The sequence below is a fragment of the Chanos chanos genome, chromosome 1 (assembly GCF_902362185.1).
Source record: "Chanos chanos chromosome 1, fChaCha1.1, whole genome shotgun sequence".
NCBI classification, from domain to species: domain Eukaryota; kingdom Metazoa; phylum Chordata; class Actinopteri; order Gonorynchiformes; family Chanidae; genus Chanos; species Chanos chanos.
In genome coordinates, this window is record NC_044495.1 from 56578794 (window position 1) to 56591797 (window position 13004).

At 41.3% G+C, this 13004-nt stretch overlaps 1 protein-coding gene across 1 annotated transcript; it reads right to left on the minus strand.

The window, feature by feature from the left end:
* Positions 1–4286: 4286 nt before the first annotated feature.
* On the minus strand, positions 4287–12746 carry rflna (refilin A). Its single transcript, XM_030774023.1, has 4 exons — positions 12435–12746; positions 11787–12175; positions 6722–6831; positions 4287–6411 (listed from the first exon to the last, which is right to left on the minus strand). Exons 2-4 carry the CDS (start codon positions 12000–12002, stop codon positions 6069–6071), a joined length of 669 nt encoding a protein of 222 aa, XP_030629883.1. The 5' UTR covers positions 12003–12175; positions 12435–12746; the 3' UTR covers positions 4287–6068.
* Positions 12747–13004: the final 258 nt, after the last annotated feature.

Genomic DNA, 13004 nt, shown 5'->3' on the forward strand with positions numbered 1-13004 from the left:
AAATCAACTCGGTTTCAGTTCAGTGTTGTTCAGTGATCTAATAGTCTGTACTTTGCTGTTCTGTTTGTAATTTTTTTTTTTCCCTGTCAAATGATAATCGATTTATCTTTCACTTTTGTCCATTACTTTACAATGATCAGTTCTTTGCGGGGGGGCGGGGTGGGGGCGGGGTCTTAGTGGGGTATATCATTGGTTTACAGGGTACATATGCTGTTCATATTTGATTTTTCATACATGAAAATGATTTTTTTTTTTTTTCCTTTTAATGTGTTTTTCTCTGTGAAGACGTTTGCAGGGGAAGAAATAATTTGTCACGGTTTTATGGCTGTTTTTTTGATTCAATTTTTTTTTTATATTAACCATGTACATGTATAAGTGTCTGTGTTTTTGACAGTTTGTTTGTTTGTTTGTTTGTTTGTTTTTGTTTTGGGGATGTTAAGCACTTAGCCTTGTTCTGGTTGGCATTCTAGAACAGACACAAACTCGAGAAGAATCCATTTGATTCGTTTTATACAGCCTTTTCTTTTTTTTTCTTATACAGTATTTTGTTCGTCTGTTGGTTTGTTTGTTTATTTGTTGTTGTTGTTGCTGTTGTTGTTGTTGTTGTTGTTATTTTTTGACCTCTGACCTACATGGTAAAGCGTCCCGCGCTCCAACGACAATCACATACAGATCCAGAGGAGTCGAGGAGTGTCGAACAAGAGGGCGCCGTCTTAAAAATAAAAGAAAACAAACAAAAAACAAAAAAGCTGCTTTTCTGGCAACGTCCCCCCATCACCCCCATGCCCCCCCCCCCCCCCCAAACGTAAGGGGCCAGGGCTTCACCTCATGAACCTGTTGGTCGAAGAGACAAAGTACACTTTGGAAAGAAAAACTGAATCCAGGCTGTGTGGCCAGTCCAGGGGTACGTGGGCCATAGGGCAGGCTGCTCCAGTGAGGGGCCAGTGCGCCCTGTGCGGGCAGAGACGTTTACCTCATTCTGGCTAACAGTTGGATTTTTTGGGGGGGTGGGGGGGCTGTTAGAAGATTTGCTCTTTGTCGGGGAACCGTTAACCTTTGAGTTTCCCCCGTGATGCTCGTGATATAATTAACCCCTGCGGACTGGTGGAGATGGACCTCTGTCCATAGGAAAGTGGGTCGCCGTTACCATGGCGATGGGAGTCCTCGTACCAACTCAACACCTCATACGTAGTCAACACGTACTTTGTACATTTCTATAATAAATGATCTTTAGTGTTAAGTGCCATTGCTTTGACATAATTACTGAAGTTTAAACTACCAAGTGACTACGCACAGTTTCTTTGTTTTCTTTTTTTTTTTTTTTTTCATTTTCCTACTATACTCGTTCTTTATTCTGTTTTTGTTTGTTTCTCCATGCCTGGGTTGTACAGTATGTATTGGTGCAGGGACAGTTTTTTTTTTAAATAAAAAAAAAGTAAGAGAGAATAATAAAAGAGACCAGTGGATTTTAGTATTTCAGGCATATATAGTTTTGTAAAAGTTGCTCGAGTTTCATTTCGTTCTTCGCTGAACACGCTTTCTTCACAAATGAATAGTTGTTTGGTAAAAAAACAAAACAAAAACAAAAACAAATAATCATCGCGCTAACGTTGGTCTCCAAACCAATGAAACTGATTATCCCAGGCTGTTCTCAAACTGCATGGGCTGACAGTAACAATATTAATTCTTTTGCATGCCTAATATACTTATCAAACCCTTTTTTTATTATTATTATTATTATTATAATAATACGCCATTTACCCCCAAACCCCCCCCCCCCCGCCCCCTTCCTCCCCCCATGGTTTCCAGATGAAAGTCATCCCTCCTCAACACAGCAAATTGAAATATTTATGTCTTTCATAGTAAACAAACCGGGGAATATTTATTTTTTTAAGAATAATAATAAAAAAAAAAATTTGCTTAATCTAAGGTGGATGGCTTGCCAGGTGTATGCTTACAAGCATTCAGTGGTAGAATTCAGTGCTTTGTTTTTGATGGCTGGTTCAGTGCTTATGTCATTGAGGTCACGTTGCGTTTTAACTGCGTTCTCTCCTGTGCTTTCGTATCAAGTCAGGCAGTATTTTCAATTCTCTGGCATGTTTATTCCCCTCCCAAATCCCGGATAGAGGCCTTTGTCTCAGAAATAATAGGACGTTTTTTGGAAATACAATTTAAGGTGTAGATTTATAAGGCCCTTTTAACACACACAAAGGTAGCACCCTTCCCCTAAGCTTGAACCTCCTGAAATTGATGTAAGAGTTACAGCGTCTGTTGTCAGTTTGCTCTGTAATGACAGGGGTACATCTATCCACCATTGTTCCTTCCTCTCACGACCAGTTTGAGTCAAATATCCACTATATCCAACTCATTTATTTTAAAAAAGAAAAAAAAAATGAAATCACAGAGAAAGGACAAAAACACGTATCTAAACATATCAGTCCCGTCAAAGCAACACAAAGAGCAACAACGAAATCTCATCTCGGCCGATCGCGCGGGTATTTTCTTACTGGCGTCGTGACTACACTTGCCTGACTGCGTTTGACCTGAAGTGTCTGACGATCGGAGAACAAGACCATTTCACTTCACTCTCGCCGAGGAGGGAAGATGTCTTTCATTTGCAGTCAGATACAATGATAATAAAATAAAAAAAAAAAAATTAAAAAATCATATTTGAGAGGGGAAACAACTCCTCACCCACCCCCCCCCCCCTTCCCCCTGCTGAACTAACAGAATGGCCAGCATGTTCCTTACATATCTACAGGCTGTGAGGAATGGGTGAGTGGGATGTATGGTCAGCGTCAAAAATTTTTTCCTTTCTTTTTTTTTTTTTTTTTTGTGTGTGTGTACAACCATATTGTGCATATTTGTTTTCATTTTTCTTTTTTCTATATTTCTTTTTTTGCTTTTTTTTTCTGTCGTTATTCCAAACCCACTGTATTATAGCGAGGACTGTATATAAGCCGCAGAAGGATGTACATATTTATGTGACTGCTGCAAAAAAAAAAAAAAAAAAAAAAAGTTGGTATTCACAGAGAAAAAAAAAACAAAAACAAACAAACAAACAAAAAAAAAAACCTGCTCACACTGTTGTATTTCAACATGGCCACCAGCAAAGCTTTGTTTATAGCAGTGTAAAAAAAAAAATAAATAAAATGAAACGAAATGACAACAACAACAAAAAAAGGAACACTGCCTTAATGTTTAAATAAAAAGCTTATTGCCATTGATACGTTTGTGATGTAGTGGTGTTGTGTTCTCGTTGTTTCCCTTTTCTTTTGTTTTTTTTTTCTTTTGTATGTGCTGGGGGAAAAAAGATGAACCATGGAGACATGTACGGAGAGCGTTATTTTGACTGACATATTTCCAGCACTAGATGGCGCTGGTGACTCGCTGGTAAGGGTGGTTGGCCACTGCTGCTAACTACTCATCTAAACCAAGTGGCTGAGAAATGATGGAGAATCTTGAAAACCTCTGTTTACCGAGGTCTAATCTGTACTAAACTGATGCTTTGTCAGATAGGCATTTGGAGGCACTAAATAAGAAAAGGAGGAAAAACAAACGAACAAACTGAGGTTTGGGATTGCATTTTTATTTCATTAAGATATGTTTGTCTTAAATTACTTTCTCATCGGTTGTCCAAAAAAAAAAAAAAAAGAAAAAAAAAAGAGGGGACGACAGTTAAATTGGGAATTATACAAAAATATAAAGAGAATTATGAAGTGCCGTATGCCACATATACAACAGGAAAAGTATTTTACAGGTACATAAATCAGCAAACATATCAAGGAAACAACAACAAAAAAAAGTTTGTTAGAGAGCATTTTACACCAAAAGGACCAAAACCGTGGAAATTCATTCATTCCTAATTAAACGTCAATTTTCATTCCTCTGTCGATATTAAAACCATTTCGATACTTAACAAAGACCTTCTGACCAACTTAACCTTGAACCATCGACCAGTCAGTGACGCTTTTACAGAGCAAGATATCATGGAATCTCAACGAAAGCTGCTCTCACATGTACTGGGCGGTACAGAAACCCAGCGACCTAGTACGCCTTTTCAGCCCGTGTCATCGGCCAAAATCCGTCCGCCTTCGCACTCTCACGTTCCCACACATACCCGCTCCTATCAGAAAACAGAACATTTCTCTCTCTCTCTCTCTCTCTTTTTTTTTCTCTCTCTCCCCACTCCGTACTTCTACCATTTTCATTCAAGACACAATGTCTGATTTTCAGATGGAAACAAGAATATACATCTTAAAAACAAAACAAAAAAAAAACAAGGAAGAATTCTTAAAAGAAAAAAAAAAAGAAGAAAAGAAAAAAAATGAGGTAAGAATTCAATGTTACCAAGTTCAGTATTTACCAAATTCAATTTTTATAATCCAAATATATATAAGACAGACAAAAAAAAAACACCATGAATAAAGTTCAGTGGACCAGAGAGACATCTCAAATTCAAATCTCTGAGCCATCCGATTGGCTTAATATGAACAGGTTCAAACCATTTTTTGCTTTCTTTAGACGTTCCCTGCTACATACTGGGATTGATCTATGTTGGAGTCAAAGACTCAGTGAACCCAGGCAGATTAATTTAACAGACAAAGCAATCCAGACACTGGATCAGTGTGACCAGTCGCTTTACAGAGTTAACAAACACCTAAAATGGGGACAAATTTATTTGTTGTACATGTCCTCCAGGAAAAATCAAAAACATTTTTGACCTTTTTAAAATCTGAAAATTGTTTATGGCATGCACCCAATGTCTGAAGGTGATGATTTATGATTTAAACGTTTAATGAGGTCAATTAATTCTGACAGGTAAACCACATTCTCTCTTGACAGGAAAAACACTTTCCACTTAAATTCTTGGCCAAAAGAGAAAGAGAAATCTCTTTTTTTTTTTTTTTTTTTGAGGCAACGGGTACATGCTGTACTACAGCTCCTGATATTCAACGTTGTATTTTTATCTTTGGGTTTGATGGACGTTTGATTTCGGGAGTAACCGTAATTACTCTTAGAATGAGCATCACCAAAATGACCACAAAATCAAGACACCAGAACCGTTCCTAGAGTTTCCGCTGGAAGGAATATTGGTTTGTCAATTTTAAGATTCCAAAGCCCAAAAGTATGAAACTGGGAGTATCGGCAGGCCGAGGTGACGGAGCCGTGTTTTAACACACCCTGAAATCTTTGGTCCAACCGTTCAAGTGCTTGTTTACTGCAAGTTTATTTGCTCAACCAGAACCACTGTAACCACACTAAAACAAACAAAAGAAATACCTCTAAACTCAAAATAAGTGCAATTAAGCTTTTAAAAAGGCCTGGGGTATACTGTATATGTATATATGTATGTGTGCACCTGTAAGCTTTCATATGTCATTTCCACCAACGGTGGTGTTCACTGATGTTTCTACCATTCAGTGTGTCCCAGTTTCTGACTATTGCAGCCTATTGTTAAGCCCTTGATAGAAATTGGCTAATATTGAAGTGCCATGCCGTGCTTCTATAATAACGAACAGACGCTATTGGCTCGTGATGGATGTCAGCCTGTGCAGTGATGGTTGGAATAAGACTTGAAGTAGACTAAGCAAAGAAACAAAAACAATTTAACCCAGAACACATTCTCCTCCCTTCGTTCCTGGTGGCGGCAGGGGGGGTGGGGGGGGGGATTGGTGGGGGAAGTTGAGAAATTAAACAGGCAGACAGAAATGCTAAATCACCGATGTGTTTCCACAAAAACACGCTGTCACTCAAAAGACACATGTTTGCGCAAACAGAAGTTAGCCACTTCCTCAGTACCTACTTCAGCGGGCAAACAACACAATGGACCTTTCTTTCTCTCTCTTTTTTTTTTTTTTTTTTTTTACCTCTCTCCTTCTCTCGTTTTCTGGAAATCTGTAGAAATCTTTTTTTGTTTGTTTGTTTCATTGTTTGAATAAAAGAGGCCTAAAATTGGAGTCTTCTCTGTTAATTTTTCTCTCACACCAAACTGGCTGAGTTGATCATTAGAAAGGTGAATTACACGTGTCTACAAAAAAAAACGCCGTCTGCTCCTTTGTCGAAGCTCAGAGGTCTTCCGTGTAGATGATGCACGGACTGACACCTTCGCTGGACTCCAGCCGGACCGTCGACACGAACCAGCGTCGCCCGGCCGCGTTGGCGTTGGCGTTGTAGTTGAGCGTGGTGCGGTATGTGTTCCGAGCGTGTTTGGGGTACACGATCGCTGTGCTCTGAAAGTGCAGCGGTCGGTGTCTCGGCTCAAAGCGGACCTCCGATTTGTAACTGCGCCACGTGCAGTTTTGCACCGCCACGACCGTCTCGCTGTAGGACGTCACCGTGGGAACCTGGGCGCAATACACCTGATCCCGAAAGCGTCTGTCTGAGGCGTACTTCACTGCCGAATTGAACCTTTCGAGATGAGACAAGAACGAGACAACATCCTGTCAGTCAGTACTTTCCCAGTCTCATATCATTCACTGCTGAGAGAGTTAGCCGAGAGAAACGCTTGTTCTCAGACTTGCTCATCTCCAAGGCTGCTTTGTGACAATGTCTGTACTGACAAGTTCATGCAAATAGATCTACATGTTATTCTAAGTGAGCTAGGGCTGAGTTCAACAGCTGTAATTATTAACCACACTTGAGGCAACGTCAAAAAAAAAAAAAAAGAAAGAAAGAAAGAAAAAAAAGGAAAAGAAGAAAAGAAAAGGAAAACACTCACTTTATCTCCTGCTCTGGTTTAGGATTGACCTCAATGCTCTCTCCGTAGAACACAGGGTACATGCGAGATTTCGCCTCCGTCCCTTGAGAGTTTAGAAGGAGATATGGAAGCTGAGAAACACAGAAAGATGTGTAAGTAACTCTGTAATCAATAACAACAAATAACAAATACACAGACAGCTAAGGGTCACCTTTTGCATCAGTGTTAAATGGCTGGGCGGCTAATGCTTTAGCCTGAAACACCATCGCCAATAAACAAGTCGTATCTCAGGGTTGATGTATTACTATGGTGTGTTAATCTTATCAGTAGTGATATATTTCTCTGGTAGAGGGATATTACTCTCTCTCTCTCGTGGTAGTGGTCTTCACCTATCCCCCACCAACAATATCCATCATTCACAGCTCATAAGAAAACACTCTTCATGTAACCACACTCCACAATGCCAGGGCTGTTTCTCTCACACTGTCTCTCTTTCCCTCTATCTCTGTCTCTCTCTCTCTCTGTCTGTCTGTCTGTCTGTCTGTCTGTCTGTCTCTCTCTCCCACACACACACATACTGATACAGTCTGGGTCACTGGCACACAGCAAACTGAGTGAGATAAGATTCTGTTTTCACAGGGATAATGGAAAGTTCAATCTGTTTCTTTAAAAAAAAAAAACCCTCCCTAACCTCCACTTCAAATAAGAGTTACACCTCCCTCACTACGGAGTGATTTATTAGTTATGCTTTGAGCGCTGAAACTAAGTCTGGGGTACCCTGTAGTCACACACAAACTAGATTATCCTGTAGCGTGCGTGTGTGTGTGTGTGTGTGCATGCATGTGATGCCGTTCTGACATGAACAACACACGCTTTTCCTGCAATTTCTGCAAGCGGTTTCTAAAGAAAGAGAGGAGATTGCTGAAAGTTGTTGACACAAGTACTGGGACAGTCATCAAAAACAGCAGAAACATTCAGACACATTTTATCTCTAAAATAACCCAATCAGAGACATTGCTGTGGTTTCCAAGCACTCAGCAGAGGGCGGACAGCCCGATACTCTATCACGCTTGTTCTTTTATCGTATTGTAAACTATGTGTGATACAGTGTGTGTGTGTGTGTGTGTGCGTGTGTGTGCGTTACAGTGAGTGGACTTAACTACAAACTAACTCATTTTCCACTGTAGTCTGGAACTACTGTGAGAGCCTGAAAGAGTTTGTGTGTTTTCTGTGTTGACACAGGGGTGGTCTGGCTTGCAATCTGTGTCCATGTGTGTGTGCGTGTGTGTGTGTGTGTGTGTGTGTGTGTGCTTGTGTGTGCAGAAACCTTGAGACGGTAAACATTTGTGAGAGACAGTAGAACCTAGAGGGCTCAGAATTACACGCACGTGTTCTTTTAGACTCACAAATATACACACACATATCTAAGATTCTATTAGAGCATGAGAGAGAGAAAGACTGTGTACAGCTGGCATGCGTGTGTGTGTGTGTGTGTGCACGCGTTTGTGTGTGTCTGTGTGTGTGTGAAAAAGAGACAGTACAGCTGCAGTGGGAGTTTCCTTTCCATCCCCTGTGTTAATCCAGGACAGACACTGCCAGCAGTGAAGTTCTGCTTTGACACTGAACAACACACACATGTTTACAGGACACATTCGTGCATACATTATACACCTTCCCTCTCTCTCTCTCTAAGACCTTTCGAGCAGTGAGGGCTCAGCAGGTGGACACAGATAGCCCCTTTGTGAAGAGAAGTAAACAGGTTGTGCTTTAGGTTATTTTGAGTGGTGGGCAGGTCTTCACGTTTAAACGCAGCCAAAGACAACAATGCTACCGCTATTGACTACACACGCTGCTGCACTCAAACAAACTCACCTCATCTGAGGAAGCCTTTTGGTCGCTGGGGGGGGGGAGGTAGGGATGGTGAGTGTGTGTGCCTATGTGTGTGTGTGTGTGTGTTTGGGAAGGGGGGTGGGCGTAGGGGGGGGGGGGGGGGGGGGGGGGGGGGGGCTGGGGTGCTGTAACCCTCCCAGTTTAAATTAGAGGTCACAAATCGCTTATGCAACAGCGTGCAATATTCACGGCTAGCCTGCCTGCTCTAAAATAGAAGGCACAGAGACACAGAGAGAGAGAGAGAGAGAGAGAGAGAGAGAGAGAGAGGGTCCTGATGTATCATACATAAACAACTCCAAAATAGAATCCTGAGGGGGCTATGTGAGGAAAAAAAAAACAAACAATCTCTTTATGCAGCCACACAAAAGCGCCCCCCCCCCCAAAAAACCCCCAAACAAACATGCAAATGTACACACACACTATGCAGGAAAAAAAATAGAAGAGAAACAACAACAACAAGCTTACAGAAGGGGAAGAGACATGACTAGTCATTCCAAAGGTTAATTTATCTTTTGTAAACCGCGTCAAAACAGACACAACAGGGGAAGGAGAGATTTGAGTGCGGGGGGGGGGGGGGGGGGGGGGAATTAAGGCAGCCTTTACAAAACAAAGAGTTTTAAGTACTTTGCAGAATTTTGCAAAGTACTTTCAAAACTGAAATATTCCACCCTGAAAAGCTCTCTTGTATGCTAAAAAAAATCTCTTCTTCTTTTTTTTTGGGGGGGGGGGGGAGCAAAACGGGCCTAATTCATGCAAAAGTTCTCTCCAATTCCACTAAATACTCTGGCAGGATTAAGAACCGTCTGAGACACCCAAAGGCACGTTGCTTTTCTCCGACCGAACTAAAGGAAAGAGTAAAACTATAGTTGGCTTTTCTCTGCGCGAAACATTAAGGTGACTCGCCAGACAAGTGCAAGCACGTTTTTTTTCTTTTTTTGCGAGAGGCAAACGCGCAGTTATCACAGTAATCTTTTATATAGGGGAGTCTGTGTTCTGAATTTTTTTTTTTTTTTTGGAAAAAGGTCCGTGATGCGTGTCAAGACACGGCGTTTGAGTTTGACAATGGAGGTCAATCACACACACACACACACACACACACACACAAAACAATGTGTTACAGTGCTGAAAGAACAGATTTGTCTTGGAAAGGCCGATTTAAAAAAAAAAAAAAATCGCTGTTAAATCCCCATTGTTAGAAGAGTCTGTTTAAATTTTCTGCGGTCTGTAGCATGCAGCTACTTTCCAATGGCTCTGAACTTGATTTCCTCTCTGATAAACTGAATGTTGCTTTGTTGTGAAGGGGTTCCCAGTTTCAGGAACCCAGAGAGGCTGTCAGCAGTATATGCTGTTAGCTCGGTAGACTATGTAACCTTTAGAGAAGCAGAGATCAGAGCCTGGTTATGTACTGCTGCTTGGTCAGGGACATGCTATTACAAGGTAATGTGAGCATATGCAGTCGAGCAATACGGCGCTGCATAACACAATGTTTGTGTATGCGTGTGTGTGTGTGTGTGTGTGTGTGCATGCGTGCATGTGTGCCAGTGGACAGATGAGAGTGAGAGAGAGAGAGCGTGTTTGTGGTCACATTGTGTGTGTGTGTGTGTGTGTGTGCATGCCAATGAGTAGGTGAGAGAGAGAGAGCATGTTTGTGGTCACATTGTGTCTGAGTGTGTGTGTGTGTGTGTGTCTGAGTGTGTGTGTGTGTCTGCTGTGATCACCGTTAAAGGTTGATGTGAGGAAGGAGAATAAGGACAGACAGATCAGTTACAGCCACCCCACTCAGACTCAATGCAAGGTCAACCTGTTTACCCGCACTTCCTGTCTGACCTCTTCTCTCGCTCTCTCTCTCTCTCTTCTCCTTCCTGTCCTCTTCTCTCCTCCTCTCTGCCCCCCCCCCCCTTTTCTCTCCCCCCTGTTTTTTTTTCCAGTTTACCTTTCTCTTACTCTCTCCTTCTCTTTTCCATGTCACTCTGAAATCTCTGGCATGCTGCCTTGGTTCAGGTTTCTTTTCACAGAACCCTTTATGAAACGCCAGAATTTAAAGCTCCACTTATTAAAGCTCCATAAACCCTGAGGGGTTGGCAGTCTAGTTCAGTTCAATGGTCACTTAACTGACGACGCTGTCTTACTGACAGCTAAAAAAACCCACTCAAAGTAAGCAATTTATATTCACTGGTTTTCACCTTGCTCAACTATTCAGTATCAACAGATGGTATGACTACAGAGCCCTTCATAAAACCTTCATTGTGGAATATCTATGACATCTTTTATTTTACTTCAGCAATATTTTCTATGACATTTTAAATGGTTTGTTGCAGTAGCTGGACTTGTGTTATGGAACATCTATAACGTGGAGTATTATTGGTTATTGCTTTTATGACTTGGTAATCTTTCGCTGCGGAAAATCCTGATTCTTATCAGCCATTTTATGAGCAACAACATCAAATTATCATCGCATTCTACCTTTATTTTTAATACCTGTTCCCATTTATACGCAGCTTATAAAGCTGTTAAGCACACTTCGTTGTCATGTTATCATTTAATGGACTTCTGTGTGCATACATTTCATTCAGGGACAGAGGAACAACATGGAGACAAATGAACGACAGTCCGTCATCTGGAACGTTCTCTTGTGAACAGTTCTAACCATTTTAAAACTTCAGTTAAAGTGCAACGTCTCTTCACAAAACATTAACAGCGCAGCAACTGATTCAATTTTCACTCACAGGTCTGTTAATTCATAGTTAACCATTATATATTGATTATGTTTTGAAGATCACAGCGTGGCTTTGGACTTTTCACTGTCTGCCTGCTCTGGTCTAAACTACCCCTGGTCATCAGTTAGACCAGACGATTACTCTCTCCCCACCTGTGCAATGCAAGAGGGTATTTTGACATCCACAGTAATTAACTGTGATACCATTTAACTGACTGCTTCAAAGGTAGACGACACGAAAATCGATGTTTTCCCAGAAAAAGCAGTTTGTTTTCAAGCTTAAAGAAACTGTTTCTTATGTAAACACGTCAAGTGGGCCAGTTTTGACAATGAGCTTCAGAGATTGCCAAATTTCCTCTCGTGTTTCACGTCCTCTTTACGGGTCAGGAAATATATTGTTTGCTTTGCGCACAACTGCATTGTTGCACAAACGTAGTGGAGAACCTGAATGTGCACTATCGGAATTTCTTGAATCCTTACCAGTTTCCCCTCTCTGCTTTCCTTTCTGTAGTATCCATGTTGTTCAACCGGAGTTGTACAGCTCCCGGACCGCGATTCTAGGATCCCTGGCGAAAGCGAGTAGAAGGGCGGGCTTGGACTTGGAGGTAGTCCGGAATCTGGACTATCGAGTAGTCCCTCCCGGTTCTTTCCTTTCAAACTGTCATCCATAGCTTGTAGATGTAAATGCCCCACCATTTCTGGAAGAGCTCAAAACGGAAAGCCAAGCGAATTCTCTCCAGTCAAGCCGTGTAGGATAATTCTTTCAAAAGCGGTTTATAAAAAGACTACACTTCAGTCAGAGATATTGATATCCCATATTTCCAAAATGGGGCAACTTAACTAAACTGACGATGTGGTCGAGACGATTTCTGCAAAGGAAAACATGTCAAAATGCCTGTTAAGCGATCAAAAACCATAAGAAGCGATTGCAAGTATGATTGTACTTGAATATCAATTTCTTAATATGTTCAGCGTACACAATATGTCGCTAATACTTTATGGAAATTTATTCAGCCAATGAGACGTTTATACAAGGAAAATATGATTATGTGAAACCAAAATAAGATATATATCGAAATCTAAGCATCCATGCAACAGGTATCTGTTCGTAAAGTTTTTACTTTTTACCTCTATGCTCCAGTTCTTCACTGCCTCAGACTTTGTAAATAAAGAAATCAATCTCTCCGTCTCAGAATATTCAGATGATATCTACTGGCGCAAGATCTCGAACGAGTAATCCAAATAACCGCAAAGAAACCTCAGTTTTTTAAAAAATATCGCACAATAGTCCAGATGTTTGACCGCGCAGCAATACATATATTAGACATTTGATCGTTTGAAATTTCGACAAGCTCCAGTTTCTTCTGTCTCTCTCGATCTGCACAAGCAATAATCTAGCTGGCAAAGCCCTTGACGTTCAGATATACACTGCGCCGGGTCCTCGTTGAAGTGAACGGCTGTGCTGAAGAGTTGTGAGGTTCCCTTAATGCTACTGCCAGCCTTTTTGCACCTGGAGCCAATCCAGTTCCGCTGATGATCTGGACCAATCCCAGCTGTAGCCGGTAGGGCGAGCACTTTCTCAACCCGTTTCTCGGCTGCACTGGATTTGGTGAAAGTTTTGACCTACTTTTTTATGTTGGCTCTTGGCAAAGTTTCATTCATATTTCGTTAAGATATAGCCTGAAGTTGTGGTGCTGG